This window comes from Cygnus olor, chromosome 2, assembly GCF_009769625.2.
Source record: "Cygnus olor isolate bCygOlo1 chromosome 2, bCygOlo1.pri.v2, whole genome shotgun sequence".
NCBI classification, from domain to species: domain Eukaryota; kingdom Metazoa; phylum Chordata; class Aves; order Anseriformes; family Anatidae; genus Cygnus; species Cygnus olor.
The window spans coordinates 84,557,169-84,583,965 of NC_049170.1; the positions used below are offsets into that span (position 1 = coordinate 84,557,169).

A 26,797-nucleotide genomic window follows, 5' to 3' on the forward strand; every position below is an offset into this window, starting at 1 on the left:
TGTTGAGCGTTTTGTTATATTTACTCAGTGCTGAGCATCATGGTGTCTTCTCCACCAAATGTTACCTTGGTGCAAGTAAAAAATTACAGCGAGGAGTCATTCTGCACTTTCTGCCTGTTACCTTTTCCCCTCCCTCTGCGTAGGTTTTGCTCAGAGAATGTCAGAATGGGTTGTCCTAAGCTCACAGGGACACCAGTACTATGCTGATTAGGTGTCAAGCCCTCCATGCTATAGTGTCTGCTTTCAAGACATGATATGATTCATACAGCTTCTTCTGTGCTACGCACCGTTGCGTAATCAAAATCTAAAGGCCAGCCTTTGAACTTGTGTCAAAATGCAAAACAGAACATTAATTAGCAAGAAAGTAAAAGTCAGAAGAAGAGAAATGACAGTCAAGAACATATGGAAACCACAGAAACGATGAGTGTCTTGAATCGCCTCTGCAGGATACTACTTGGAATTGCAGAAAATTCTGTCAAGGTACTGTATTTAATGTATCTATAACATTTTGGGTGTTTCATAGTTACTACACAAAACACTACTACAAACACTTCAGTGGTCATTGCTTGTGTAATTGTGAGGACAAAACTTAATTTTTTTCAGCACTTTTTCAAGGATCCAGGTAGAGGGAATCTAAGGAGTAAGAACAGCAGCTGAAAAGGCAGAAACATTAGTATTTCATTTTAGCTGTGTCTGCAAATTAGATAACCAGATTATATTAGAATGTTCTCAAGAAAGGGTTTTCACATGGAAATTCTGTGCTTCCTTGCAGATAGTAACTTATTCTTTCATGTCTCTCCCCACTTCAAAAAATTATTGATTGCTTTTTCCCCATCCCTTCTCATTTTGTCTTTTACTGGAGTGCTTACGTTCTCCCATATTTCCTTTCTTTTTCTATATAATTTTAGGAGCCTGAGGTTTGTACTTCCCCAACAACCTTTGTTCCACTTTGATTTCTGCATCCTGCTTTCCTTTAATATGTGTTTGTATTTTATCTGTTCTTATTGATCTTTTGGGTTGGCTCTTAATAAGAGAACTCAAGGCTCTCACCATCATGCTTGACTATCCATTATTTTACAGTTACTGAACTCAGTGAGAAAAATCAAAAACAAATTGATAAGTTCTATAATATTTCAAAATCTTGTATAGACATTGTATGAATGGATATGGAATTAACAAATCACTTGCTCTCTCTTTCAGATCACCAAATCTCTGCTCGTTTGGTCTGAGCTCAAATTAAGCACTATTTTAAGAACAGAAGAAAATAACAGAAGGAGTCCTGCTTGTCAACATTGGACATGAAATTTGTATAACTATCTGTAGCTAATTAAATAATAAATATTTCATTAAAGAACAATATAAAATACAGTATTTGTGATTTTAATTGTGAGGCATTTTGGCTTTACTTCTCCAGTCTAATGTAAGTTCATGTAGCAAGTTTATTCCAATGCCTGTATTTCACTTTGTGCATCAAATAATGCATTGCAGCTCATACATCCACAGAGCCTATGGGACTTAGATAGATGTTTTTTCAAGTTCCACCTGGCGTATACATATTTTGAGCTGCTCCTGTGTTTTGTGCCAAGCTGATGTATTACACAAAGCTTTCCTTGACTTATGGATTTACAGAGAGTGTAGAGCTACAGCTGTAGTCCCAATTTATCCACACCTGTCTCCATGCTCTTCTCCAAAGCTCTTCTCAGTTTATAGTTCAAAAATTTTATGACCTCTTGGCTGGGACTGAAATGAAGGTTTGTTGATGGATTTTTGAAGTAGAAATGTTGGCTTCTTGCCATTGTGGAGAGTTGTCAGGAAGCCTCTGGGAAAAAATGGAGAATCTATGAAGTAAACAGTTTGGCTGAAAATGATAACTTATATTGATTTCACAAGGACAGCTAAAAAATAGAGGAACAATATCAAAGTTCTCATTGCCCTCTTCACTTCGCAGGTTTACGATGCCTTGTATATTTACAATCCATCTTCTCTTTTCTGTAGAAAATAATAACCAATAATAAAATTTTATCACCTAAAGTATATTTTTAAGACAAAAACTATTATAGTCGTTTAAAAAAACACAGGAACTATAAATGAATGTGATAACGTTATTTATGCCTTGGTGCTCTCCTTCAGAACAAAGAAGTTAAGCTTACTGTATGCTATCATGGGGACTCTACTGCAAAGTTTCTTTCGCTTTGTTAATTCCCTTACTGAACTAATATGTGCATCACAGTCTGCCTGCTGTATCTTCGCTTCCACCAGCAGAAACTCCTGATTAGTTTATTCTTTTGCTTATCAGTAATCTAACATCTGTACTTTTCTCATTTCAGCTTACTTATAAGTCCCTGCACTGTCTAAACACAAACAACCACAGTCTGTTATAGTAGATAGCGATGCTCGGGTTACTTGAACTTATTACTACTTTAAGAAACCACAGTACACTGTAATCTTTTGTCATGCCCTTTCACCACACAAGAAGGTGACAGTGGTAATGACAGGCAATGATCTCTGTTAGATGATTTGTGAGGCACAACGTCATTTGCCTTTACTGTCTTGAACTAAATTTTAGAAAATGGGGTCCCGCTGATGGCACTAAAAAAAAGCAGGCTATGCAATACTGGCTGAGGATGACTACCTGCCCAATTGATCTTTCCTTTCTTACTATCAGTCTGTGTTTGTGAGTGTAAAAGGTTAGTACCTTATTATTTGAAAGTGTCTGTAAATCTGTTCTGAATGAATAATTTTAGGAACTGAAAGTTGAATGTTAAACCATGAGCCAAGTGACTGAGATATATGGGGAGGGCTTTGGTCAATGATAACTTTGTCACATAAACCATTGACTGACATAATTTTCAAAGTTGTCATCAGCTGTGGAGAAGACTGCTGTGAGAAACTATTTGATTTTTTTTTTAAATCAATATCACCTTTAAAACTGAATGAGGAAAATAAAAAGTAAGGCATTTTTCTGTTTTTTATACAACGCAACCACAAAATGCTGCAGGTTGATCATAGTATTCACTTTAGAACCATCACAATTTTCCTCAGTAAGATGTACCTCTCAGTACTATCTTGTACTGATGTTTATATGGTGCTGATGTTTATATGCTACATAAAATACACACGCACACACTCATCAATTCTGGAATCATTTCATCTGCAGCAAAAATTCTCACATCTCTGTAAGGAAGCATGGCTGCTGGAAAATCTCCATCTCCTGCTCCTTGTACCCCTTTCCCTTCTCCTGCCATGTTTTAAAAAAGAAGATTATTTCATTAGCTCTCTCTGTTTGATAATTTTACTGTGATGACACCTGTACATATAACATCAAGAATCAGTTACTTATCACCCCAATATCTGGCTCATTCTCTCCCTTCTTTCTTTTATATTTGCCCTCTGCTTTTGGACAGCAAGAGTCAACTGCTCACTGAGGCATGGCAGAGGGGGAATGGAGTTCCCAGGAATGCTGCCTGCGTGTTCAGAAGCAGGTACTGGAGTGTGGCGGCATGCATTACTGGCAGCTACATTGCTTGACTTACATTTCCTCCAGAAACAGAATTATCTCAGCCTCGCAGCTAGACAAAGCCAAGATTTCTTGTCTGTGAACTCTTGGCATTCATTTCCAAGCATTTAATGTGTCATTGTATTCCTTTTTATCGCATTAAGAAAAGAATACCACAGTTTGCTTGCATTTTGAATTTGTGGATTTGTATTCATGTGACTGCAGTGAAATCAGCAGCGCAGACCTTGTAGCTATTTTTATACACAGACCACCCATTTTTTCCATCGCAGAATCTGTGATCTGTGAGACTGCAAGTCTTCAATCTAGCATGTGACAAATACGACATATTTCACAGTACTGTGTTGGACAGATATGCACCAACTCTGAACTGTTCCTGTTTTTTAATAATCGTGGCTATTAGGTGCATACAGGATCCTTGTGCCCTTTTATTTACCTGTAAAAAGATGGAAAGGTCATGATACTCCTTGAAGTCTTTATGATTGCCCGTGGGAATACTACTTAAACTAGCATGTGACCAATCTACTATTTTTCATCAGTTTCTCCATAAAACCCTCAGGTGTTTCACCTCTTTTGTTCTTGACAGCAAACAATGATGAATAGTATTGTCCTCTCCAGATCAAATCTTTCAGTCCTGCCTGCCTGAAAACTTGCATGCATGAAACTTAAGTCCTGCTTGAGATTTATTTGCATGAAACGAAAATGGTTACAGGTTTATGAGAGTCCAACACACTGAGTATCACTTCCATTTTGTTCAAGCCAGCTTCTTGTAGCACTCCATGGAGCAAGCAAAGAATTCATAAAGCCAGCATAAAAAAAGATGGTATCACAGAAGGATCTGTCACTGGCACTACTGAGAGCCACACAGGCATAAGGAGCACTGTAGACAGTAATGCTGATGCGGGCTCCTCTAATACCAAACACTGTCTTCAGGAGGGAGAGTTTCAAACACTAAAGCAGAGGATGCAGCTGTAATTCATAAAAAAAACACCGAAGTAACAGTCAAGTCTCACACATCAATCAAGTTTGGTGACAAAATGCATCCTGAACAGAGAGAACCTCTGTAGATCAACCCTTCAGTCCTAACGTCTATGGCCAAATATAAACTACTCAAGCAGGCATCACTTCCATCTGTTACCACCTGATGGCACACACGCAAAATTGAGAGTACCTCCCACCAAAAAGACCAACCGTTGTCTGTTACCAGAGCTCATTTACTTCCCACTTTCACAGAAAGGATCCCTTTGCACTACTCGGAGACCTGTGGGGCTCTGCAACATTTCCTACACAGGACTATGATCTGTCTTAGTAACTGCATCCAGCACATGAAGAACCAAGAGGTTTTTTCACCCCTATTAGCTAACGGTCATCAAGTGAAAAAAAAAGTGTTGTTTTTTTTTCCCCCCAGTTGTTAAATCTCATCACCCGACCATATAAGCCCTGTCTTCATCCCATTTCAAGACCATGTTCTCCATACTGGAGAACTTCAAGAGCACCATCTGAGATCTGTAAAGTGACAACATGAGACTGTGCATCAAGCTCTGTCAAAAATTGTACCTTCAGCACGGTACCTGTGGCAGATGTGAAGATCAGAATTGACATTTCGCAGTCGACTTTGACTAATGACCATTCCGTTCCTCCCTTTCTCCACAGAGAGTGTAGTGGCTGGGGGAAGAAGGATGGAGGCAGTTCTGCACACTGGGGTCCATGCTAGCAGGTTGCAAAGGGAAGAAGGAGTGGTTACCTCTTCAGTAACCGTGGATCTTCTTAGTGACGTGACTAGCATGGGTCCCACACCCAATTTTCAGCTCTGCTGCTCAGTCCTTGCCCTCAAAGTTTTGCGTTGCAAAGGTACTAAAAGCATCTTTTGGTGCCTCCAGGCTTTATACCATTGCACAGAGACCTGAGAGAAGTTGAATGGGCAACATGTTTCAGTTCCTGTGATGACTCTGATTCACAGCTACTTCTAAAATTCTCTTTCAGGCACATGCTCTTATAATGAGAGTCATGATTATATCATCAAAACATTGGTTCAAATATCTGGGAAGTTAATAACGCGTATCCAGTAAGAACAGTGTGCAGCAGCCACACATCTTTCCTTCATATTATTTCAAGCAAGAGAAATACAAAGTTTCTGGTTCTACCAGAAGGCTGAGTTTCAGCCATATACCCAAATCAAGGTCATCAGTGAAGGCTAAAGCCTTTCAGGAAAAATCCTTGTCTTTTTTTTTTTTTTTTTTTTTGGGGGGGGGGGATGGGGGGATGGGAGGAGAGGATGGGCAATATATTTTTGCAAAACAGTATGATGTCATCCTTTTCCTTAGAGTTACTTCTGATTTCAAACACAGTTCAGTTTTGTCCATGTATTTTAGTAGCAGGACATCTGAGAAGAAAATGACAGCAGTTTATGGATTTGAGAGTATCTTGACCAGATCTCTTTGGTGTAACTGCTTATTACATTTTTGCATAACTCATTTTTTGTTTTATTTAATCACTTTTCCCATGAATGAGTTCACAATATAGCAAAGGCACTGTAGGATAGGATTTGATGTAACATCATGCAACTGAACTGAAAGGAGATAAATGTTTCTTAATTTCAATATTTACAACTGTTACCTGTTCAATGTATGTGTGATACAAAATCCCATATATAATCTGGAATATATTACTGAATGCTAACTGTATATGGAATTATTTTGTTGATTTATGTGTGAAGTGCCTAAGATTGGTATGGACACAACATAGTGCCTGTAACCATTAATAAGTGTACACTATGTACATGCATGTACACCAAAGCAAAGATTAAAATTGTTTAGTGGGAGGGAGAGAAAATAGAAGACTGCAGACACTTTTAAAGATGTTTGTGTATGAGAAATGGGCACTATGTAAGTATTAAATGAAGCCTTAACAACTCATTTTTAGACCAAAGAGGTATGTTTGGTAAAACTGCTTTTCCTTCCTCTTTTCTCTCTCCAGCTCAGAGCACTGGCATCTCAACTTTGTATAGGAATTCTTACGGTGCACCTGCTGAAGATATCAAACATAACCAGGTAAGTAAGGAGACTAAAATGTCACTGTTCTAGATGGCAAGACACCAATGTCACATTTTTTAATGGAAACTAATAAAAATATCGCAAGGATTAAAAAGTCTAGATTAGAAGAAATGAGTCATCTGCTTGACCAAATGCTAGCAATTCCACTGGCTTCAGGCAAGTTATATTATTTATGCTAATGCAGAATTTCAGCCCAAGTTTCAAAAATGTCCAATGGGTTATGACAGCATGTGCACAAAAATTATCTAAGGTATTAAGGCTGGTAACTCTTAATGAAATCAAGACAGGCTTGAGACCTTTAAAGTTCTGGATATGTGATGCGTACTCTAAAAGCCAAACTAACATAATGGGCGCTTCTACTTTGTCAAATACCTTGTGATGTCCCATGCCAGTGAACTTGGTGAAGTCCCTTCACATCTCATTACTTGGGTATATCCATCATGACGTTCAGCATTACTGCTGGCACTGCATGAGCCACAGGCTTAGTCATTCTGGAAGAAACTCAAGTATTGAACAGGCCTGGAAAAGGCACTCCCCTGTATCTTTTAGACAGGCATGTGCCCTGTACTTCTGTGTACCTAAAGCCCTCAGATTTGTCATTTCACCACTCCACAACTATGATTTGTAACAAAGCTGTTTGTTTGCTTTTTTTTTTTTTTTTTTTTTAATGTGTGCTTCTGGGCATAAGAGAAAATCTAGCATTTCATCGGAAAGGACAGTTTCCCACCGGTATACATCCAAACCATTCAGTCAGGAACATTGAGCATCTAAAATGCCCTGTCCCTGAAAACCATAAAGCGAAAAGTATTTCTGGATAAGGAGGGCATTTGAAAAGTATAATTGGCAGGATGGGTGCCAAGCTAACACAACCTCACAGAAAGAGAAAAAGAGTTGTCACAATATTGACATGTATTTCATTCATATGGCCATATGTTTCCAGTATAGCATTTCCTTACTCCCTTAGAAACATTTTTCTGCATTGATAGGCTTTTGTTTCATCCTTATGCATAATGCTACCTTACACTTAATTACCACAGTTCCTTAATGTTTTCACAGCTTCCTTAAGCAATGTGCAAAAGTTGCAGCAAATAGAGATATAAGGCCAAAAAACATTTCAGACAAGCATTTTAAATTATTACTAGTATCAAACAAGTAAAGGAATATTTAGGAGAATCGATAAAAAGTTTTTTTCTTCCCTGAAAACTTTAATTAGATTACCTGAAATTTCAGTTTCAGTGAATGATATTTCAGTTTCAGTCCACAAACTGAAGGTGAGGAGAGTTTCTGATATTCCATGTCCCCATTTTCCCTTTATTGGTTTTGCTTCTTAAACAGGATTTTGTGCGGTGTCCTTTCTTTGTGTGAGCTACTTTAGTGCATGGAGGTGTTTCTGCTTTTATTGCCTTTAAAGAGATAAAGCCCTTCTAACTAACACAGTACTTAGAGAAAGTAAGGGTATGAGATGTTTTAACAGCTGGTGCGATGTAGCTGCAGTCATGAATGAACTAATATGATTTTTGGAGTGAGAGCCCAAAAAAAGTGCTTTTCCACCTTTTCCCATTTGCTGTCTCAATGAAATGTCAAGTTTATGATTGACCTATCAGAAATATTGTGTTTAACAAAAAATAAATAAACAAGTACTAACTCAGTCCACTATTTTCTACTCAAAAAATCAACCTGCTCTATCTTTTTGGCTTATGAATGCATTGCTTAGTATAGAATTTTTCTCCTGTGTCCAAAATGAAGCACCTGTGTTTGAACACGTGGAGTGAGATGACAGCAGTGCGAGAAATAGAAATCAGAGTTGTTATGCTTCCTATTGCCATTCTAATATGTTGTAAGATCACTTGGGGACTGTTAAAGGCAGTGGACACTACCTTTTGCATTCTGTGCATAGAGTCCAATACAGGCACTTTCAAAGAATCATAGTATCCAACAGTTTGTGACACGGCAGTGCAACTGTTCCTCTCTTCTTGAAGGAGCTTTACGACCTTGTGCATAGTCAGCAGGTTCTGCAAAAATTCTTCTAACACTGACATTGGAGCATCGATATTCCCAGTGGTGGCTCACTGGAAAAGACACCATCTGAAGACTGAAAGTCTGTGTCATTTTGCAGTCACAAAGACACTTAGTAAATGCTTATAAACTTCAGATTTTCATTAAGTCCCAAGTATAAAAGCAGAGTCTCACTAGGGCTGTCTGAAAAAAGCTTTATGGCAGACTTAGGTTAGGGGACTGCATGAGATTTTTTTTCTGTATATCATAAATACTTCAACCTCAAGGCAACTTGCTGGAACATTGCAACAACACAAGATTGTCAACATGAAGCGTTGAGGCAGTGGTAAGAAATTGGTTCAACTTAACAACAACAGCAGAACACATTTCAGGGCACGTAGTTTGAAATGTTCTTGTGTCAGTGCCCCGAAGACTATTACTTGGTTCTTAACAATATGCTGTTACTCAATCTCACCTGTGGCAAAGGAAGCTGCAAAATGTTTAACATCTTTGGACTGCGTATCACTTCCATTCAGATTCTTCAAGGCTGAGTTTTGACCAACAATGTTTGCATTGTATAGCTGCAAAGTAGTCAGAAAGCTATATACAGATTATATTTACTAAAGTTACTGTGAGCTACACTGCTCAGATCCAGATTTGAATTACTTTTGAAAGAAAGCAGCATCTGTTAGCAGCAGTAACATAAAATAATAAATGAAAATGTAAAGAATGTACTGACAAGGCAGAGCTGTGGAATTAATTGACTACCAAGCACTGCTTTGGGGCAGAGGTTAAGACAATGCACAACTTTCTATTTTCAGCATGACAAACGTAGAATGAGATTCACTCCTTCTTCCCTCTTGTTGCCTACAACAACATCTTGCATCTAACAAGCTGTGGGCATTGCTATGTTTCAGGTTTCAACACAGCCAGTTCCACAGGAGCCCAGCAGAAAAGATTACGAACCATATCAGCCGTTTCAGAATTCAACCAGAAACTATGATGAGTCCTTCTTTGAGGACCAAGTGCATCATCGCCCACCTGCAAGTGAATACAACATGCACCTGGGACTAAAGTCAACTGGAAACTACGTCGACTTCTATTCAGCTGCTCGTCCCTATAGTGAACTTAATTATGAAACAAGCCACTATCCAGCCTCTCCCGACTCCTGGGTTTGAGACTTGGGCAGATACAAAAGCTCCAGGAACTGTGCATGTGCATGCATACCACAAGACATTTTTTTTCCTGCAAATTTAGTTTGTTAAAGCCTGTTCCATAGGAAGGCCCAGATAACCAGTAAGGAAAAAAATTAGGAGATTTTTTTTAGAAGGCTAAAAGAAATGAAAGCTAAACCTGGGAATAATTAGAAAGAAATATATATATATATACACATATATATATTTTACGTGTGGGACAACTTTACTGTTGGCCTGTAGAGTCTAAAGTTCGGTGCTGTGTGTTGAATGTGGCTGAAGGAAGTAGGGAGAACATGACAGTGGATGTGGGTTAAGAGTTAAGCACAAGTAACTGAGCAGCGTACATACTTTATGGGGAACAGCTTCTCACACTTTGTTTAATATCCTCATTCATTGTGAATCTAGGCTTCAAGTTGCATTTGGGGTTTCCTCTGTACAGCAAGATGTTTCTTGCCTTTTGTTAATGCATTGTTGTAAAGTATTTGATGTACATTACAGATAAAAAAAACAAGTGCATTGTGTATATTACACCAATGCCACAGTGTTTCTTCATCTATGGTTCTAAATATTGCTTCAATTTCAAATTTTGAAAGATGTATGAATTTCCAGTTTTTTGTTTTCTTCTCCCCGGTGCGTTTTAACAAAAAAAAAAAAAAAGAAAAAAGAAAAAAAGAAAAAAAAAGGAATATTTAGCAGTATTGTTCGTTCTGATATGTGAATTTGTTTGTGGCAACTAAAAAAAAGGCATTCAGCAGTTTCTGACAATTAACATTCATCATTCCACACTCCTTGTCAACAAAGTGCTTTTTCACTGCCTAAAATTTTAGATGTAGATATTTGAAATAGATTTTTTTCATTTATACCAGTTTTCTTTATGATGATACAGTGTTAAAAGAAAATAAATTACAATTGATCTGTCATCCATATTTGCTAAGAATGTCTATTTCCAAGAATCTATCATACAAATATACATTCTTACTCGTGTGTGTCCACGTATGCATAGTATTCTGTGTGTGTGTATGTGTTTGAGCGTGTGCGTTTGTGTGGTGTAAGACTTACTTTCATCCAATGTTTTCCTTGTTCAAACTTCAGGTTTTTTTCATTTTCAGTTTGTTTTTTTTTAAACAGTGGAAACTCCAGTATGTGCTTTCTCTTACTCACTTTATTAACCATTGATAGCAATTCAAAATTGTTAGGCCACATACTCACGAAGGAAGGGGTTTTAGGATGTTTTTCACTGAGTCCTTCACCCTTAGGTGCCATTTCCTTTAAAATAGCATCTCTTGATCTTTTCTTGGGGAAAGAAATTTCATTACTCTCCAGCCACCAACCAGCAAGCACTCAAGGAAGAGAGTTTGATCTTGCCATCTCCCTGAGGGAATGGAAAACAAAGACCCAACAGACTAAAGTCTGGAGTCTCCAAACTCTTCAGGCTACAGAAGGGTCCAACTCCTGAACCATTCTGACAATCATTTATTTTAACCCATACCAAAAAGAAAACCCAACACCCAAAATGCATTCCTCAAATATGAAAGATACTGGCCATTTCTGTGCATTTAAAATAAAACCCTAAAAAAAATGGAAAAAAAAAAAGTAAGGAACAGAATTAAAAAACAAACAAACAAACAAACAAACAAAAGGAAAGGAAACTAGGCTAAGAGACCAGAAGAGCTGGCATACTAACCTTAGCTCTTGGGAAGTTAAAAAAAATAATAATAATCTAGCATTTCTTTGATTCAGCCAAGAGTTTGGCATACAGTTTCCACAGAATAAGATCCAACACAAAAGGAGTAGTTGTAAATTGCTTAAATTACAATTAAGGAATTTGTTTTAGGTTGCAAACATTTCTGTGATTAGTCATTGTAATAGTCTCAACATCACCTGGCACACTTCTGGCTGTGTGCGGGGGAAGAAGTCTCTTGCAAATCATTGCCTGCTCTGTAGGATGCAGACTGAGTAGTTCATGCAGGCAGGTGTTGTGATGTAGAATTGGTTTTTGGTAATCTAGGACTATAGTTTAATCTTTTTTGACAGCTTTTCCCGGTGTACGATATGTAACCATATCTGCTCTTTGTAGTAAACAGGGGGAAAAAAAATCGCATGCAAAAAAATTTTTAAATCATTTAAAAAAGGGTGGGTGGGAGGGGCACAGTGGGCCAGATGTATAGTGAGGTAGATGAAAATATTATTCATAGTTTTGGACACAGGTTGTTTATATTTTATTTATTACATTGATTTTAATAAGTGACATTTGCAGTGCTCTTTTGAACAAAGCACATTTTCAGTATAAAAACTTTTTTTTAATAAAGAATGTCACTCGCAACTTGAAGTTCTTGCCTGCCTAATAACCACCAGATTCGTGCAGTTCTTCAGATGCAGGATTGCAAAAAGGCCGAAGGGACCCATGGTTCTGTTTAAAGTTCTTTAGACAGAAAGTTATTGTAAACTGGATTTATTTCCATTCTTCAAACTACTTAAATGCCCATATTGCCCCCTTGCAGCTCCTCTTAGAAATTAGTTGGAGTCAAACGTTGACCATTGCTCAAGTGAGACGTTTTGGACTGATGAAGTGGCATAAAATACCTTTTGTCTATAGTTTGTGTTCTTTTGTTTCCATTCTTCTGTAGTGGCAAGTGCTCCAACTAATAATGTTCACTCTTGCTGTACTGAGTTTTGAGAAGTGTGGAATTACCTGGCTTCTTTTCCAGGCTTGGAAATCCAACACTGCTGCCATACTGAATGGGATATTTATGATGCATTCTTTTTAATACTGAGGAAAGTATCGTTGCCTATTGCTGTTCCCTTCATTCTTGTACTAGATCACACACAGAAATAGAGGAGAAACAAAACTGTTCCAAAAAATGTATAAAATGCAATTGATGTACTGTAAAATGTCGGATTTTTCTTTTTCTTTTCTTTTTTTTTTTTTTAACAAGCTTCGCATTAGAATCTTGATCAGTTGTGTAGACCTATATAAATCTCACTGTTTTATTAAATGCTGTTTATGGTCTGGAAGGAATGGTTAACCTATCTCAAGATTAACAAATTTGCACTAACATGAGCAATATTGATTTGAAAAAAAAAAAAAAAAAAAAAGTGAATTCAATATTTAAAAGATAAACTATGATTTTAAAGGTATATTAACACTGAAAGTACATTTTGACAAATAACATATTTAAGCCCAAAATATAAATGGTTATGTCAAATAACACAAAAAGAGCTATAACAATATAGATTGAGAAAAAATGTGTTTCACTGTACATGTTGCTAACATGTACAAAGACAAACTCATATTGACATATTTTCTATGAATAAATCCTACTGTATTGTGGAGAATTGCTGGTCATAGTGCAATATGTTTAAACTCAGAAGTTGACTCCATAGGTTGATTCCTAGCTTCACACAGCCAACAACCCCCTGCAATTCCCTTATTTTAACTATTAATTGGATATTAATCATCTCTCAAGTCATTCACATCCCTTTACCCCCAATCAGGTTTATGAGCACAACTTTCAACAGCAAGCAAAGGGGAAAGGTATTTTTGAGAACAGTATCAACACCCAATTCACCCCTAATTAAGGCTGAAAAAGCTGAAAAACCTCAAGGCTGGTGCCACTGGATGGGAGCACACTAAAAATTACTATCACTGCACCAATGTTAAGTAGACTATGGCCAAGGAACTCAGAGAAAGCCAGTAATTTACTTCTGCATGTTTGAGGAGCTTGGCTCCTCCGTACATGTAGCAGCTCAGGAGTGTTTATGGGGACTAGTTTGCCTAAGACTTGCAGAAGTGTCTCATCAGGGAGATTTGCAACTAAAATTAGGAATGTTGACTATTTTTTCTACCTTGGCACAGCTTAGGCTGCTGTGCAAAGTAAAGTGCTGCAGGCTTTCTTGAATCCTTTGCCTTTATTACTCACCCTCTCCTGCCAACAAGCAGAAAAAGGTCTGAGCTTAGTGCTACTGGTTGTATCGTGGGGAGTGGGAGGTGTGAATGTAGCAACCTGGGTTGGAGTGGGAAAAAAAAAGGGGGCATAAGGGCATAAGCATACAGAAACAGAGGGCTTGTACACACCCCTAATGACCAACAGTGGAATGGGGCCTGGCAGTACACTGTGTACTGCGATCATCAAATATTACTGACAGGCTGATGCACCGAAGAGTTAATAGCAGCAACATGCTGCACACAAAGCTTTACACTAGCCAAGCAAGAGGGGAGAGCAGAGGGAAGTCACAGGTCACTGCTGGGCACTTCCAGCTCTGTCCTGCAAGGCAACAAGCCAAGCACAGAGCACATTGGGCACAAGGACAGCGACCCGACTGCTAGCTGCTATGAAGGACAGAGGACGGGGATTACTCTCGATCAGAGGCTTTAAGCCAAAAAAGAGACTAGACAGCTAAAACAGAGGCAGCTCTTTGCAAATCCCTCCCCCACCACACATCCTCCATGGCAGTGCTGTCTCCCCAGCAGGTACGGGGACACCATGCACATAGGGCACAATTGCTTCAAGGACCCAGCTGGCACAAGCCCTTTACTATCAGCATAGGTAGGTCTGAACCCAAGCTAGCTGAGAAGTGGCTCCAGCCACTGGGGACTCAAAGCCCAGTGTTTTCCCTCAAGGCCAGGTGAGGTCACCATCTCCTAAAGAGCTGTGCTGTGCCGCCTCTTTTTCCAGAGGACTCACCATTTTTTAAATAGTAGCCTAAAGCCAGTTTCAGATATTTGTTCTGAAAGTGGGAGATACGAGTTTCCTGCCTGCCCCAGTCTAAAGGGATCGCAGCACGCAGCTGCCATTGACTTGCAGGGGGGCATCACCACTGCTGAGGATGTTCAAAAAAGACCATAAGACAAGCAGTGACTGTCACCTTTGGTGATACATCTGTGTTAGGAGCACTTCCAGGATTAAGTCTTCTAAGGCCCAGGCCCATGACTCCAGCTAGCACAAGCACCTCGAGTTCTTTCTCCCCAGCGCTCCCCCAGGTTTTTTTACACGATCTTGACAGGGCCACGTCATTCAGACCTGCACACCACGGCCTGCTGCAAGGCCTGTGTGTGAGGCCTGGTGTTGGCCAGGCACGGCCCCCTAGCAGACACCATGCCTATGCATTACCCTTAAAACTGATTCCCAATCAAGCCTACTTTTAGTACTTTTAATGCAATTTTAAAAGCAGCTTCATTCCTGTATGGGCATTGGTATTGATTTCCAAGAAGACAGCACATGCTAAATTCTTGCAAAGCTTAAACCTTTAGCTCACACTTTATTTTAAAGCCAACAGATGTCCCTGGAAAGACTTCCAGTAACTTCAGGGAGGAATGGGCTAGGCCCAAAGTGAGATGTGTCAAAGACTGTTGGTGCAAACATCTTAAAGGATGAAAGGCCATCAAGGACATCCCAGCCACCATGCTGATGGTAGCAGTGCACTAGTAGATAGCAGAAGAAAAAGGGCAGTTATTTCTTAGGACTTGTCTCTCAAAATTTACTGTATAGCATTCAGCTCTCTGTAATTTTATTTTCACGGTTTTAAGAAATTGGATAAAAAGTGCTCTCAGTGACTGATTGTTGCAGTTAATTTCAGTAGCATGATGAGTACTTTCAGACACTGAAATACTTTCTTTTCCAGACAGGAAATATGTCAAACCTAGCACTAAATCTAAGAAAGCAAAATCACAGCTGTTTGCTGATTCACCATTTTTCACAAATTCAATTAAAGTATTAATTGACATAAAGCTTTTCATTTATATATAACCCTTATGAGAGTCGCTTTTTAAATAATTTGGTTACTGTACATGAAAGTTATGTAGGCAGAAAATGTTAATAACTAAACATATCAAGGCTGAAGAGTAAATGTGTGACAGAGAACTCAGGCTGTCGTACACAGACACGATTGATTTTTACCTCTACTTGACATCAACTGAGAAAGAAAAAAAAAAAAAAAGAGCATGTACTATAAGAAGCCTAACATGTCACATAGCAAATATGTCACTTTGGAAAAAAAGATTTACAACCTTTAAAAAACAACAACAGCAACAACCTTCTCCTCTAAGCTACCATGGGTTTGACTTTTTATTGGGGTGGTGAGAAGAAAGGAGAAGTAAAAAAACACTTGTTTAGTAGGTAAGGATAATGATCTGCCCTGAACAAAATCTGCATGATAGCCAAATTTTTAAATAAAAACCTGGATACTTCAAACATACATAGTCTGATAGCACATTAAATCATGCACAATAGGCCATGCCTGTGGCCTAGGCTCTCCCTCACGGAGCACACAGGGCATGGTAAAGTATTTTACATTAGTAAGAAGGGAATTTCAAGTTGAAAGCCAGACACCAGGTGAATTAAAGCTGCAGTCTTTAACACAGGGGAAAAGTGTGGGTTCCCTTCCCACAGCTAAGGGATGTGGTTTGTGCTTTTGTTGTTGCTGTTTTTTATTTTCATAATTAGGGTTTAGGGTAATAAAAATGTTGATGTAGCAATCTGTGGAATGTGTTTTGAGTTAAGTAAAAGGATAAGTTATGTTAATATTTATAATTGAAAAAGACAGATTGAGACAAGCCGTTATGACTTCCTAAAATTAGATGTATAAGTGTAGGTTAAGATAAAATCTGATTTAACAACACCGTGATTTAAATACAAATAATTTAATATAGTAGACTATGAAGTTCCGTATCTATCAGGGTAGCTGTATGTACTTTATCTAGCTAATGGTGTACATACCTACTTATACCAAATTTAAGGTTTAAAAAGTGCTACAAGACAGGAAATTATAACGTTTTACTGTGTTTCCAATAGCACATCCAGCAATCATGAGTTATCCCAGAAAGACTGGGACTCTTTACTCCCAGGAATTTCCTCTCTGCACACACTGGTGGTCCTCGCTGCCCACTGCAAGGCCACTTACAAAAGCACCACCTGAGCCCCGCAGCGTGGCCAACAATATTTTTATCAGCTCTCAGCACACCGGTCTGAGTTTGGGAAGCCAAACAGGAGGTGAGCACGTTGCCATGCTGACAGAAAAACAAGATGAATTAGGGTGGTGGGGGGTCAGACTGTCCTGTGGAGCAGCCCTCAGCACGGCCACACAGCGAAACACAGAAAGCCCACCTTCGCCCTGGGATTAGGGGAATACAGAACTGTTTAAAGGCATTTTAGCTGTTGTTTTATTGGTGTGTGGCTTCTGGTACAGTTTCAATACGTAATTTTAGCTAAAAGGCTATAGAAGTTTTTTTTTTTTTTTACAGCAGGAACAGATTGGGGCAATTTCAGCGTAGGCAAACCACTGGAAACAACAGGTAATTCAGATACTATTAACAAAGATGTACCCAGTGCTACTCACTCTTCTGTACCATATGGATGGATCTAGTGGCTGACAACTAAAAGCAATTCTACCTACAAAGTTATTCCAGAGGGGAGAAGTTGCTACAAAGGGAGATGTGCTCTATGAACATGCGGTGGAGAGAAGGACAGACAAGCAGAATGACCAGACCTGTAGCAGGTAGAGCTTGTATTAGTCATTTCATTGTGTTTGGGAGGCATTTTCAAAAAAAAAAAAAAAAAAGTGCTCTGTAAAACAGGTGTTTTTGTGTGTGTGGATGCCTGGGCCAATTAGGTGCCTGGGGCAAGAAACTGTTCTACTATAAAGCAATAGCAACCAGTCCCGGGATGCAAAAGTTATACTCAAAAAAAAAATAACAACAGCAACGAAACACTTTTGTTTATGATCTTTAGAGCCAACTGTAAAGTGAAGAGGCTGTTCTAGGAGTCTCCCATGTGTAAAGGACCATAGGTCCTGAGTGAGATAGTACTTTGTGGCAAGGCAAAAATCACAGGAATTGCTTGCAGACCTAGCTGGCAAAGCAAGGAACGACATGGGGCACAACTGAATGCTGCCTTTACCTCCTTGTTAGGTCCTTATTCTTCTCACTTCTGCTGTTGTACTGTGGTCAGCAAGCAAGTTAAGAAATACTGCCACCAGGAACTGAAGTCAGCTGAGGCCTACTGAAGGCAAACCAGTTTGATGCAATTGAAGAGACTTGTAAGACAAAGGTCCTGGGGCCATTTGCAGTGCCATGTGTTGAAAGATCTCCCCTAATCTTGGAAAGGCATGGGAAGGGATGTGGGGCACCGTGCTGCAGGGGAGGCCAAGGCACAAGAGGTAAGGAGAGCCACAGAGGAGCCAGCGCTTCCCCAAACTCAGGCACTGCCACTGAGATAGGCCTAGGCCGAGGTCGGAAAGGCTGTCAACCAATAATGGTATTAACGAAAATGATGCTTTCTTATTAATAGTAACTTTTAAACCTGCTGACAATAACAGACTGTGTTAAGCCTCAGGCCTTGTCTGGATTTGTCTGGTCTTTAACCTATTTTAGCAGTATTTGCAAAAATCGTCCTAAAAACTTCTGTAGCAGCAAATCCGTTATCCATCTTTCTGAAGCTGTCTTAGCATTTATCAGTCTTAGCTGGGGTTTTGCTGAGCCTTGCACAACTGCCTGGTGTCAGCAGTCAGTGAGAGCAAACGTATTCATCCAGACACAGGAAGGATAAAGTATAACCAATTAAACAGCTGTAGACTGAGGCATGGGCAGCAGCATCCAAGGCCAGCCAATCTAGTAAGCATTGCAGAGCATGTCTGTGCCCACAAACCAATGAACCAGCCAGGAAGAGGATGGAAGGAGGAGAAAACCTGGTTAGCAGCAAATGTGTAAGGAAGATTACGTTTCCCCCACTGGAGGGATACCAGAAGAGGATGCTCTGCATGCAAGGAGCTCCAGTTCAATATTTCCCAGGCCTGGCAAGCTTAGGGAAGGAAAATTAGCTTAGTTTCGAATGTGTGTCTGTTCTTCACAAGTGTAAGATGTGCTAAAATTATGTCAAGAATCAAATCATTGTGCTTCAGCAGGAAGTGATTTTGCTATATTCAACCTTTCCTCTTGACCTCCATTTTCTAAAAGCAGAATGATAGGATCATTTGGCTGTGTCTGGCTGAATCTGATGCAGATTAGGACAGGTGCTTTAAAATGTAGATAGAATTCAGTGTGAACAGACAAGACCAAATACTATCTTTCTTCTTTGTTCTCTTTATGCTGTTGTCATTATCCCCTGAAAGGATGATTACCTCTATTTTTATGTGTTTGATAATTTATTTGCAATATTTGCTTATTTAATTTCCTCCATTATTATAGAGCTATGTAGCAAAATATGGATTATATTGATTTTTTTCTGGAAACAAAATATTTGTCTGCAATTTCTATTAATTCACTGAAGACATTTATGCCTTACAGCAATAATCAAATAGTGCATAACTGGCTTTCTATTGCTTTTCAAAAACATCAGGTTTGAAGTGTGATCAATTCATATAGCCCAATAGATTCTGGAGCTCTGCTTATTGTAAAACTGTCTTAATTGTCTTCACAAAAGAAAAATAAGATCCTAAAACTGGATTTACATCAGAGGGTGCCTAAGGCTCTTCATCCTGGTTAAATCTTGGTTCCAGAATTCCTTTGTTCTTCTGATCAATCAAAGTCAGTAAACATCTTGTGTTGCAGGGAGCATCTCTTGTTTTGGACTTCCCAAACATGCAGGAGGCTGGATAAGTAAGTTCTGACTTAGGACAAACATCCACTTTAAATTGCGCTTTTGTGCTAGATATTTGTGTGTGTTTTTTTTTGTTTGTTAGTTTTTGTTTGTTTGTTTGTTTGTTTGTTTTTTGAAAAACACATGGACTGGTTAAAGAGTGCTTTTATAAATCTCAGTAAGTTGATACTGCTTTTCAGTCCTGGAGGGAAACCACTCTCACTAGAAAATCTTCCTTACCTGAGTATGCATTTCAAAACATGAAGAATCATGAAGGGCAGTATCCCATGTCAGTCTGTACTGCTTACAGTCCATGATCCTCATATAGCACTGTAACTGAAGCCAATTTTATTTGCTGCTACTAAAATTTATTATATATATATATATATATATTATATATATATTATATATGTATAGATAGCCTTTTTTAGTAATTTATTTTCCAGATGGATTCCCATGATGGGTATATAAGGGCAGGCTGTTTTATAACATTGACTAGAGTTAGTGCATTTTGTCCAACAAAACAAGAAAGGAGTAACAGATAAGTCTGCACCATTTGTTAAAATTACTGTTTTGATTCTGCATATTCTCTTTCCCACTAATTTATCTCTCCCCCCCCCCCCCCTTTTCTTTTTTGCTAATATCCTGTGCAAGAATAATTTCTTTTTCATAAGGACACCATCTTCCTACTTAACCTAAAGGGTTAAGTAGCTTTTTCATCATGTTTAGAAGCATAAATGTAACCTAGGGTTTTTCATAAAAGCCTTTTCTTCCTTCAAGGGCACTCTGACTAAATTCAACTTTGCTTCTGAGATTTGTTCATTAAGGAATTGTTTCTTCTCACAGAAAATCAGTGTGAGCACAGTCCATGGCTTTTGATGCCAACTGTAAGCTAGCCTAACACAGAGAAAATAATTACAGAAACCAAAATAATATATAACTTATTACAGAACTAACAAGGCAGTAACTAGTCGCTGGGTTAATAGAAACATAGAATCACAGAATGGTTTGGGTTGGAAGGGACCTTAAGGCTCACCCAGTTCCAAATCCCCTGCCATGGGCAGGGACACCTCCCACTAGGCCAGGTTGCTCAATGCCCCATCCAACCTGGCCTTAACTGCTTGAAGACAGTATTCTGTTTCAAAGGCTTTTATCTTCCAACAGATATCTGTAAAACAACATCATTATGAGAATACCTAACATATTATTCTGTATCTGTAGAGCTGAGCTGGAAGGACATGGATTACTCTAAATCACTCAAAACCACAACACACAAAAAAAAAACAAGCATCACAAAGCCAATATTTGTTGGCAGTATGCAGAACAAGTCAAGGATTGAATAAGTGATGTGGACTCTTCAAATGAAAAGTCCAACTGCTAGACCTAGATTTAGCCTCCTTAGTCTATCAGTAAAAGTGGTAGAATGAGCAATATGACATCTCTCTTATGAAGGATTTAATGTGCTGCCTGACTGATGGCTATAATAATTGCATCCATGTAGTCATAAACTTGAGCATTGAAGGTGTTAGAATAAAGCCCTTTGACTGCTTCAAAAGGTGAGGTGGGAGAACCAAAGACATGCTCTAGTGTCTGTCTATAAATATGCTTTGCATACATACAGGCATATATTTCTTGTGAAAAGATGTGGAAATCTGAACATATGTACAATATAGGTTATTTGCTTATGTTAGAGTAGGTGTCTAATACGTTTTCTCTGTTTTTTATTCTCAAACGCTACAGTACTTTTTTTTTTTTAACTTTTTTTTTTTTTGGTAATGACAGACATTTCAGAGAAGAGACTAAAGTTATGAAAGTTCTTTTTTGCAGTTTTCCTTGGATGGAGTTACTGACATCTGGAGGTTTCTTTACCATATCTGTAGAGAAGTATCTCTTGCATATTTGCTTCCTGTTAAATCTTGTCTGAATGTAAGGTCTATAGTCTCTCCTACAGTTGTAACTTCACTGTAGTATTAGACCTAGCCTACTAATACTGTCCTGAGGTGCTTATGTGCACCGCTAGCAAAGTTCAGCCTTTTTTTTTTTTTTTCCCAGCATGACTTTGACTGGAACAACCTGCACTAAAATGCCCTATTCCTTCCTTATATCCTTTCATAGAGCAGCCAACCATTTGATCAACGAAGTAGATTGAATTTTACATTTCATCAACTGAATTTCCAGAAATTGAGGCATACTGATTTCCCACACTGTGACTAACCAAGACTCTTGAAAGAATAGAGTCACACCATAGACCTGAGGTGCAATAAAAAAGCAAGCAGAAAGATATTAGAATTTAGTCAGCATGCCCTTGTAGGAAGGAAAGGCTTTTATTATTAGCTTCCTCTAAGGTCTTGTCCTCTGTTTCCTCTGAGGAGGATACCTTTCACCACCTACTGAGGCTTCAGTCTTACCAACAATCACTCTAACTCATGCTTAAGTAAGAAAATGTTGCCATTGACAACATTTTCCTAATATGACATCACAAGCTTTTGCACATCTCACTAAATAATATCATATTCTATGGTAGTACCCTTCATATTTTCTCGCTTTTGAGCACCTTATTTTTTTTTTGGCAGAGGCAGCATATACAAATTCTCCAAACCAGCTTGCTCATTCTTACTACACGTCTGTGTACCTTTTCTATTTCTGCAAAGACCATCCCAGGAGCTACCTCTTTTATTTAAATTTCCAAGAAAATACATTCAGCAAGCTTCCCATTAACTCCATTCTCTCCTACCCTGAAACTGTCTAACACCTCTAAATTTCAGTCTCTCCAGATGCTTTCAGTAATCTATGTCAAGGCTTCATATTCTACAGCACCATTTCATTGGGTAATTTGTGCTGAGCTTAATACTTCTCCACATTTAAATATAAGCTCTGCAAAGCTTTTGCAACACTTGTTTAGTACTTTCTCTGACTTAGGAAAGCAATCAAACATGCCTTCCATAACAAGTCACTTCAGCAAATATATTGGCACTTCATCAAGATACTTTCCTCATTTTCATTTCCCTACCTGCTTTTATGACTTGCTCCTTGTAAATACAACCAATCTCATCCCAGTTGGATTTACGTGATTTAATTCCTCTCTTGCGTTCTCTTCATGTTGCACTCTTGCAAAATAATAGCTCCAAGCACTGCTAATTAATTCAGCATTCATTTCCAGTATACCTTATTTACCTCTAACATAAGCAAGACTGTTTGTATCTCTTACCATTTGTTCTCGTGCCTGGATGAGCTTGCAAATGATTTTTTCCATCTCTTGAGTCCTCCCTTCTCTGGAGAGTTATAAAATTCACAACTAACTCTACTTTGAGCTGACACTGCTTCTTTGGCTTCCTTTTTCTCTTGTCCTATTTTCACTGTTCATGTGATTGTACTGTCTTTCCAACTAAACAGGTTCTTTTACTTGAGTTTTTCATAAATAAGTCTACTTTATTATCCAATTAAGCTCCACTATTAGTACGGGGGACTTTTTACACAATTTTCAGAAATCTTTCTATATTTACTACGGTGTTCCCTTTACCTTAATTGTATTAAACACAACTCTGTTCTGCTGTTAAAAAATCACATGTAAAATGGGCATTGCATGTATGCACTAGGATATAGTTCTATCCATTTGGTGTGTTTGTCTCAGTGATTTTTCCAAGGTGACTTGAAAGCATAAATTCCCTTTCAAATTACACATGCTCAGGAGATGAGAGTCTTTTGTGAAGCCGTCTAAAACCTCAGTCACTACTTCCTGAGCATTCTAGATAGCAATAGCTTCCTTTGCTCCAAACATCTGTAGGAGTCAACACACTGTTATATGGATGAAGAATCAAGATACTGCAAAGCACGCAGGTAAACCTACCAATCATGTAATAAATCTTGTAAAATTCTCAGCACTTTAAAGTTTCAAATAAAATTTTCATGGTCAGATTTTTTTTTCAAGGATCTCATGTGACTTTGACAATTTATTTTTTTTTAAATGTCTTCAATCAAGCAGCTGATGGCTGCAGAGTGTGTCTGTAGTAAAACCAAACTGAGTACCATGTCCTGCCTTACTGTCCTGTGGTTTTGCTACCCAAGATCTTTCTGCTTTGCAATCCTTGTTCTGTCTGGCTACTGTACATAAAATTCAACAAGAAAGGAGATAAAAAATGGTTCACTGAAGACTAGAGGAAAGGGTATTAATGTTTAAAAAGTCTCAGCATTGCAATGAAATATAATTTCAGTGGGACATCAGAAAGCATGTGTGCAACAGCCACTTGCAGCCAGGAAAAGAGAAATGAGCTAACCTCTAACCAGAACATCTAAAGCTCTGTCATTTCACTTGAGTGTTAATTTAATTCTGTGACAAGGTTACCTTAATTAGTTGGCAGATGATACAAAGAAACCTGACAGGTAAGCATAACCTGACAGGTCTTGAATCGCTGCTGTCCCCTTTGCCTTTTTATTTTGAGGTGAAATTTGGGCTAAAATATGCTTTGCCGTGAGGATAAAAGTTGGCATGGTAGTTCCTGCACCAGATGTTAATTTAACTTTTAGGAGGTTTTGGAGGTGTACTTAGAATATTTTAACAACAACAACAACAACAGAAGTGCATAAAAGATTAATTTTTAAAGGACCAAAGTCAAGGTTGACATTTTCCAGTTTTAATCAGCAAACATAAACTGTTCAAGCCCTCCCAATTTGAGAACACTTATTTCTCTCCAAGAGGACATAGACGTCTGGCAAAATATGAAAATGAAACAGCTTACAGGGTCAGTGAGGTGGAAATGAAATAAGATGTATTTTGGAAAAGAAAAAGACAAAAAGGTTGTTTAGACCTGTTTTTATTTTTATTGTGATTTAGACAATTACAGAGTGATAAATGACCACATTCACTGTATTATTAGGACAGCAGTATTGCTCAGTTTCAACCTGTCTTCTGGTGATTAGAACTAGGCCTTAGAAACAGGACTTATCTGATCATTTGGGCTTGATCCTGCAGGCATTTCTGTATATGAGTACCACTGCCTATGTTCAGAGACCCACAGCTCAGTGGGGCCGTTCATAGATGCTCAGGTGCACAGGACTGTGAACTATTTCCAGTATCAGAGCCCTAACTTCTGGCTCTGTTATCGAGTTGCAGAATGTGCCTCCATACCCTGAAGGTGGTACAGAGTTTCTCCAGTTTCCTCTCCTCCAGCACTGCCAGGTAAATCAGTGGAGTTTCCAGTCATAACATTTTTTTTCTCCCCTGGAAGTGATATTATTCATTCCCCAGAGCCTGAATGACAGACATAATTTAGCCTGAAAAACTTTTATATGACATTCCTGTTTCATAATGTTCTAAACTAGTAGAGGGTGCGAAAGGACTGTGGAGACCTGGCCTGGAACAAGTCAGTGCACCACAGTTCAGCTGGGTGTATATCAATGTGGTGACATTTTCCTTTGTTGCTTTTATGTCACCTTAGTTGTAATATTGGACACTGCTCAGTAAAGCAACTTGTAATTTCTCCATTGTGAATTTTATAGCTTTCAGGCTGACCCAGCAGTACTTTCTCTGACATCTGAAGTATATTATACTGCGAACAGGTAACATCTTGATGCAAGTGGTTATTGTCTGAAATTTTGAACATATTTGACCATAGAATGGGAATTTTTAATGTTGAGACCGATAAAAGATTTTGCTCAAATTACACAAAGAATCATAGAATCACAGAATGTGAGGGATTGGAAGGGACCTTGAAAGATCTAGTCCAATCCCCCTGTCGGAGCAGGAACACCTAAATCATGTCACACAGGAATGCGTCCAGGTGGGTTTTGAATGTCTCCAGAGAAGGAGACTCCACAATCCCCCTGGGCAGCCTGTTCCAGTGCTCCGTCACCCTCACCATAAAAAAGTTTTGTCTCATATTTAAGCGGAACGTCCTATGTTCCAGCTTGCACCCATTGTCCCTTGTCCTGTCATTGGATGTCACCGAGAAGAGCCTGGCTCCACCCTCCTGACACTCACCCTTTACATATTTATAAACATTAATAAGGACTCCTCAGTCTCCTCTAAGCTAAAGAGACTCAGCTCCCTCAGCCTTTCCTCGTAAGGGAGATGCTGCACTCCCTTAATCAGTCTCGTGTCTCTGCACTGGACTCTCTTGAGCAGTTCACTGTCCTTCTTGAACTGAGGGGCCCAGAACTGGATGCACTATTCTAGATGTGGTCTCACCAGGGCAGAGCAGAGGGGGAGGAGAACCTCTCGCCCTACTACGCACACCCCTTCTGATACACCCCAGGATGCCATTGGCCTTCTTGGCCACAAGGGCACAGTGCTGGCTCATGGACATCTGACTGTCCACCAGGACCCCCAGGTCCCTCTCCCCTTCACTGCTCTCCAGCAGGGCAGTCCCCAACTTATACTGGTGTCTGGGGTTGTTCTTGCCGAGATGCAGGACTCTACACTTGCCCTCAGTATGTTTCATTAAGTTTCTCCCCACCCAGTTCTCCAACCTGTCGAGGTCCTGCTGGATGGCAGCACAGCCTTCAGGCATGTCAGCCCCTCCTCCCAGTTTAGTGTCATCTGCAAACTTGCTGATGGTGCCCTCCATTCCCTTCATCCAAGTCATCCATGAATATAGTGAACAACACTGGTCCCAGTACCGACCCTTGAGGGACTCCACTAGATACAAGACTCCAACTCCACTCCATCCCTTTAACCACAACCTTCTGGCTTCTTCCCTTCAGCCAGTTTACAGTTCATCTCACTATCTGATTGTCCAGACCACGCTGCCTCAGTTTAGCTGTGCGGATGCTGTGGGAGACAGTGTCAAAGGCTTTACTGAAATCAAGATAGACCATGTCCACTGCCTTTGCATCATCTATTCACCCGGTTATATCCTCATGAAAGGCTATCAAGTTGGTGTCAAGCACAACTTCCCCTTGGTGAAGCCATGTTGACTGTCCCTAATGACCCTCTCATCTTTGATATGACTAGAGACAACGCCAAGGAGAAGTTGTTCCATCACCTTACCAGGGATGGAGGTGAGGCTGACCAGTCTATATTTAACCGGGTCCTCCTTCTAGCTCTTTCTGAAGACCGGAATGACATTTGCTTTCCTCCAGCCCTCAGGCACCTCTCCCATTCCCCACGACTTACCAAAGATGATGGAGAGTGGCCTAGCAATGACTTCTGCCAGCTCACTCAGCACCCGTGGATGCATCCCATCAGGACCCATGGACTTATGGATGTCCAGCTTGCTTTATCGGTCCTTAACCCAGCCCTCATCAACCACGGCAAACTCCTCCTTTATTCCAACTTCCTCTGGTGCCTTAGGGGTACGGGGCTCCTCAGGACAGCCTCCGGCATTATAGACAAGGACAAAGAAGGCATTCAGTAACTCTGCCTTCTCTTTATTTTCTGTCACCAGGGCACCCACCTTATTCGTTAGTGGGCCTACATTGCCTCTACTGTTAGTTTTATCCGCAATATATTTGAAGAAGCCCTTTCTGTCA

The 26,797-nt window shown here is 39.3% G+C and overlaps 1 protein-coding gene across 10 annotated transcripts in view; it reads left to right on the plus strand.

Moving 5' to 3' along the window:
• The window catches only part of CTNND2 (catenin delta 2), a 646,797-nt gene extending 636,119 nt beyond the window's left edge, over nt 1–10,678 (plus strand). For 7 of the 10 annotated variants that reach the window (XM_040548196.1, XM_040548193.1, XM_040548191.1 and 4 more), the window contains 3 exons: nt 3,405–3,482; nt 6,491–6,564; nt 9,480–10,678. In XM_040548196.1, coding sequence (XP_040404130.1) covers nt 3,405–3,482; nt 6,491–6,564; nt 9,480–9,740 — 413 coding nt within the window. In that variant the 3' untranslated portion in view covers nt 9,741–10,678. The remainder of the gene's footprint in view (nt 1–3,404; nt 3,483–6,490; nt 6,565–9,479) is intronic. The other 3 variants (XM_040548194.1, XM_040548197.1, XM_040548199.1) reach the window with 1 other exon arrangement.
• Nucleotides 10,679–26,797: the final 16,119 nt, after the last annotated feature.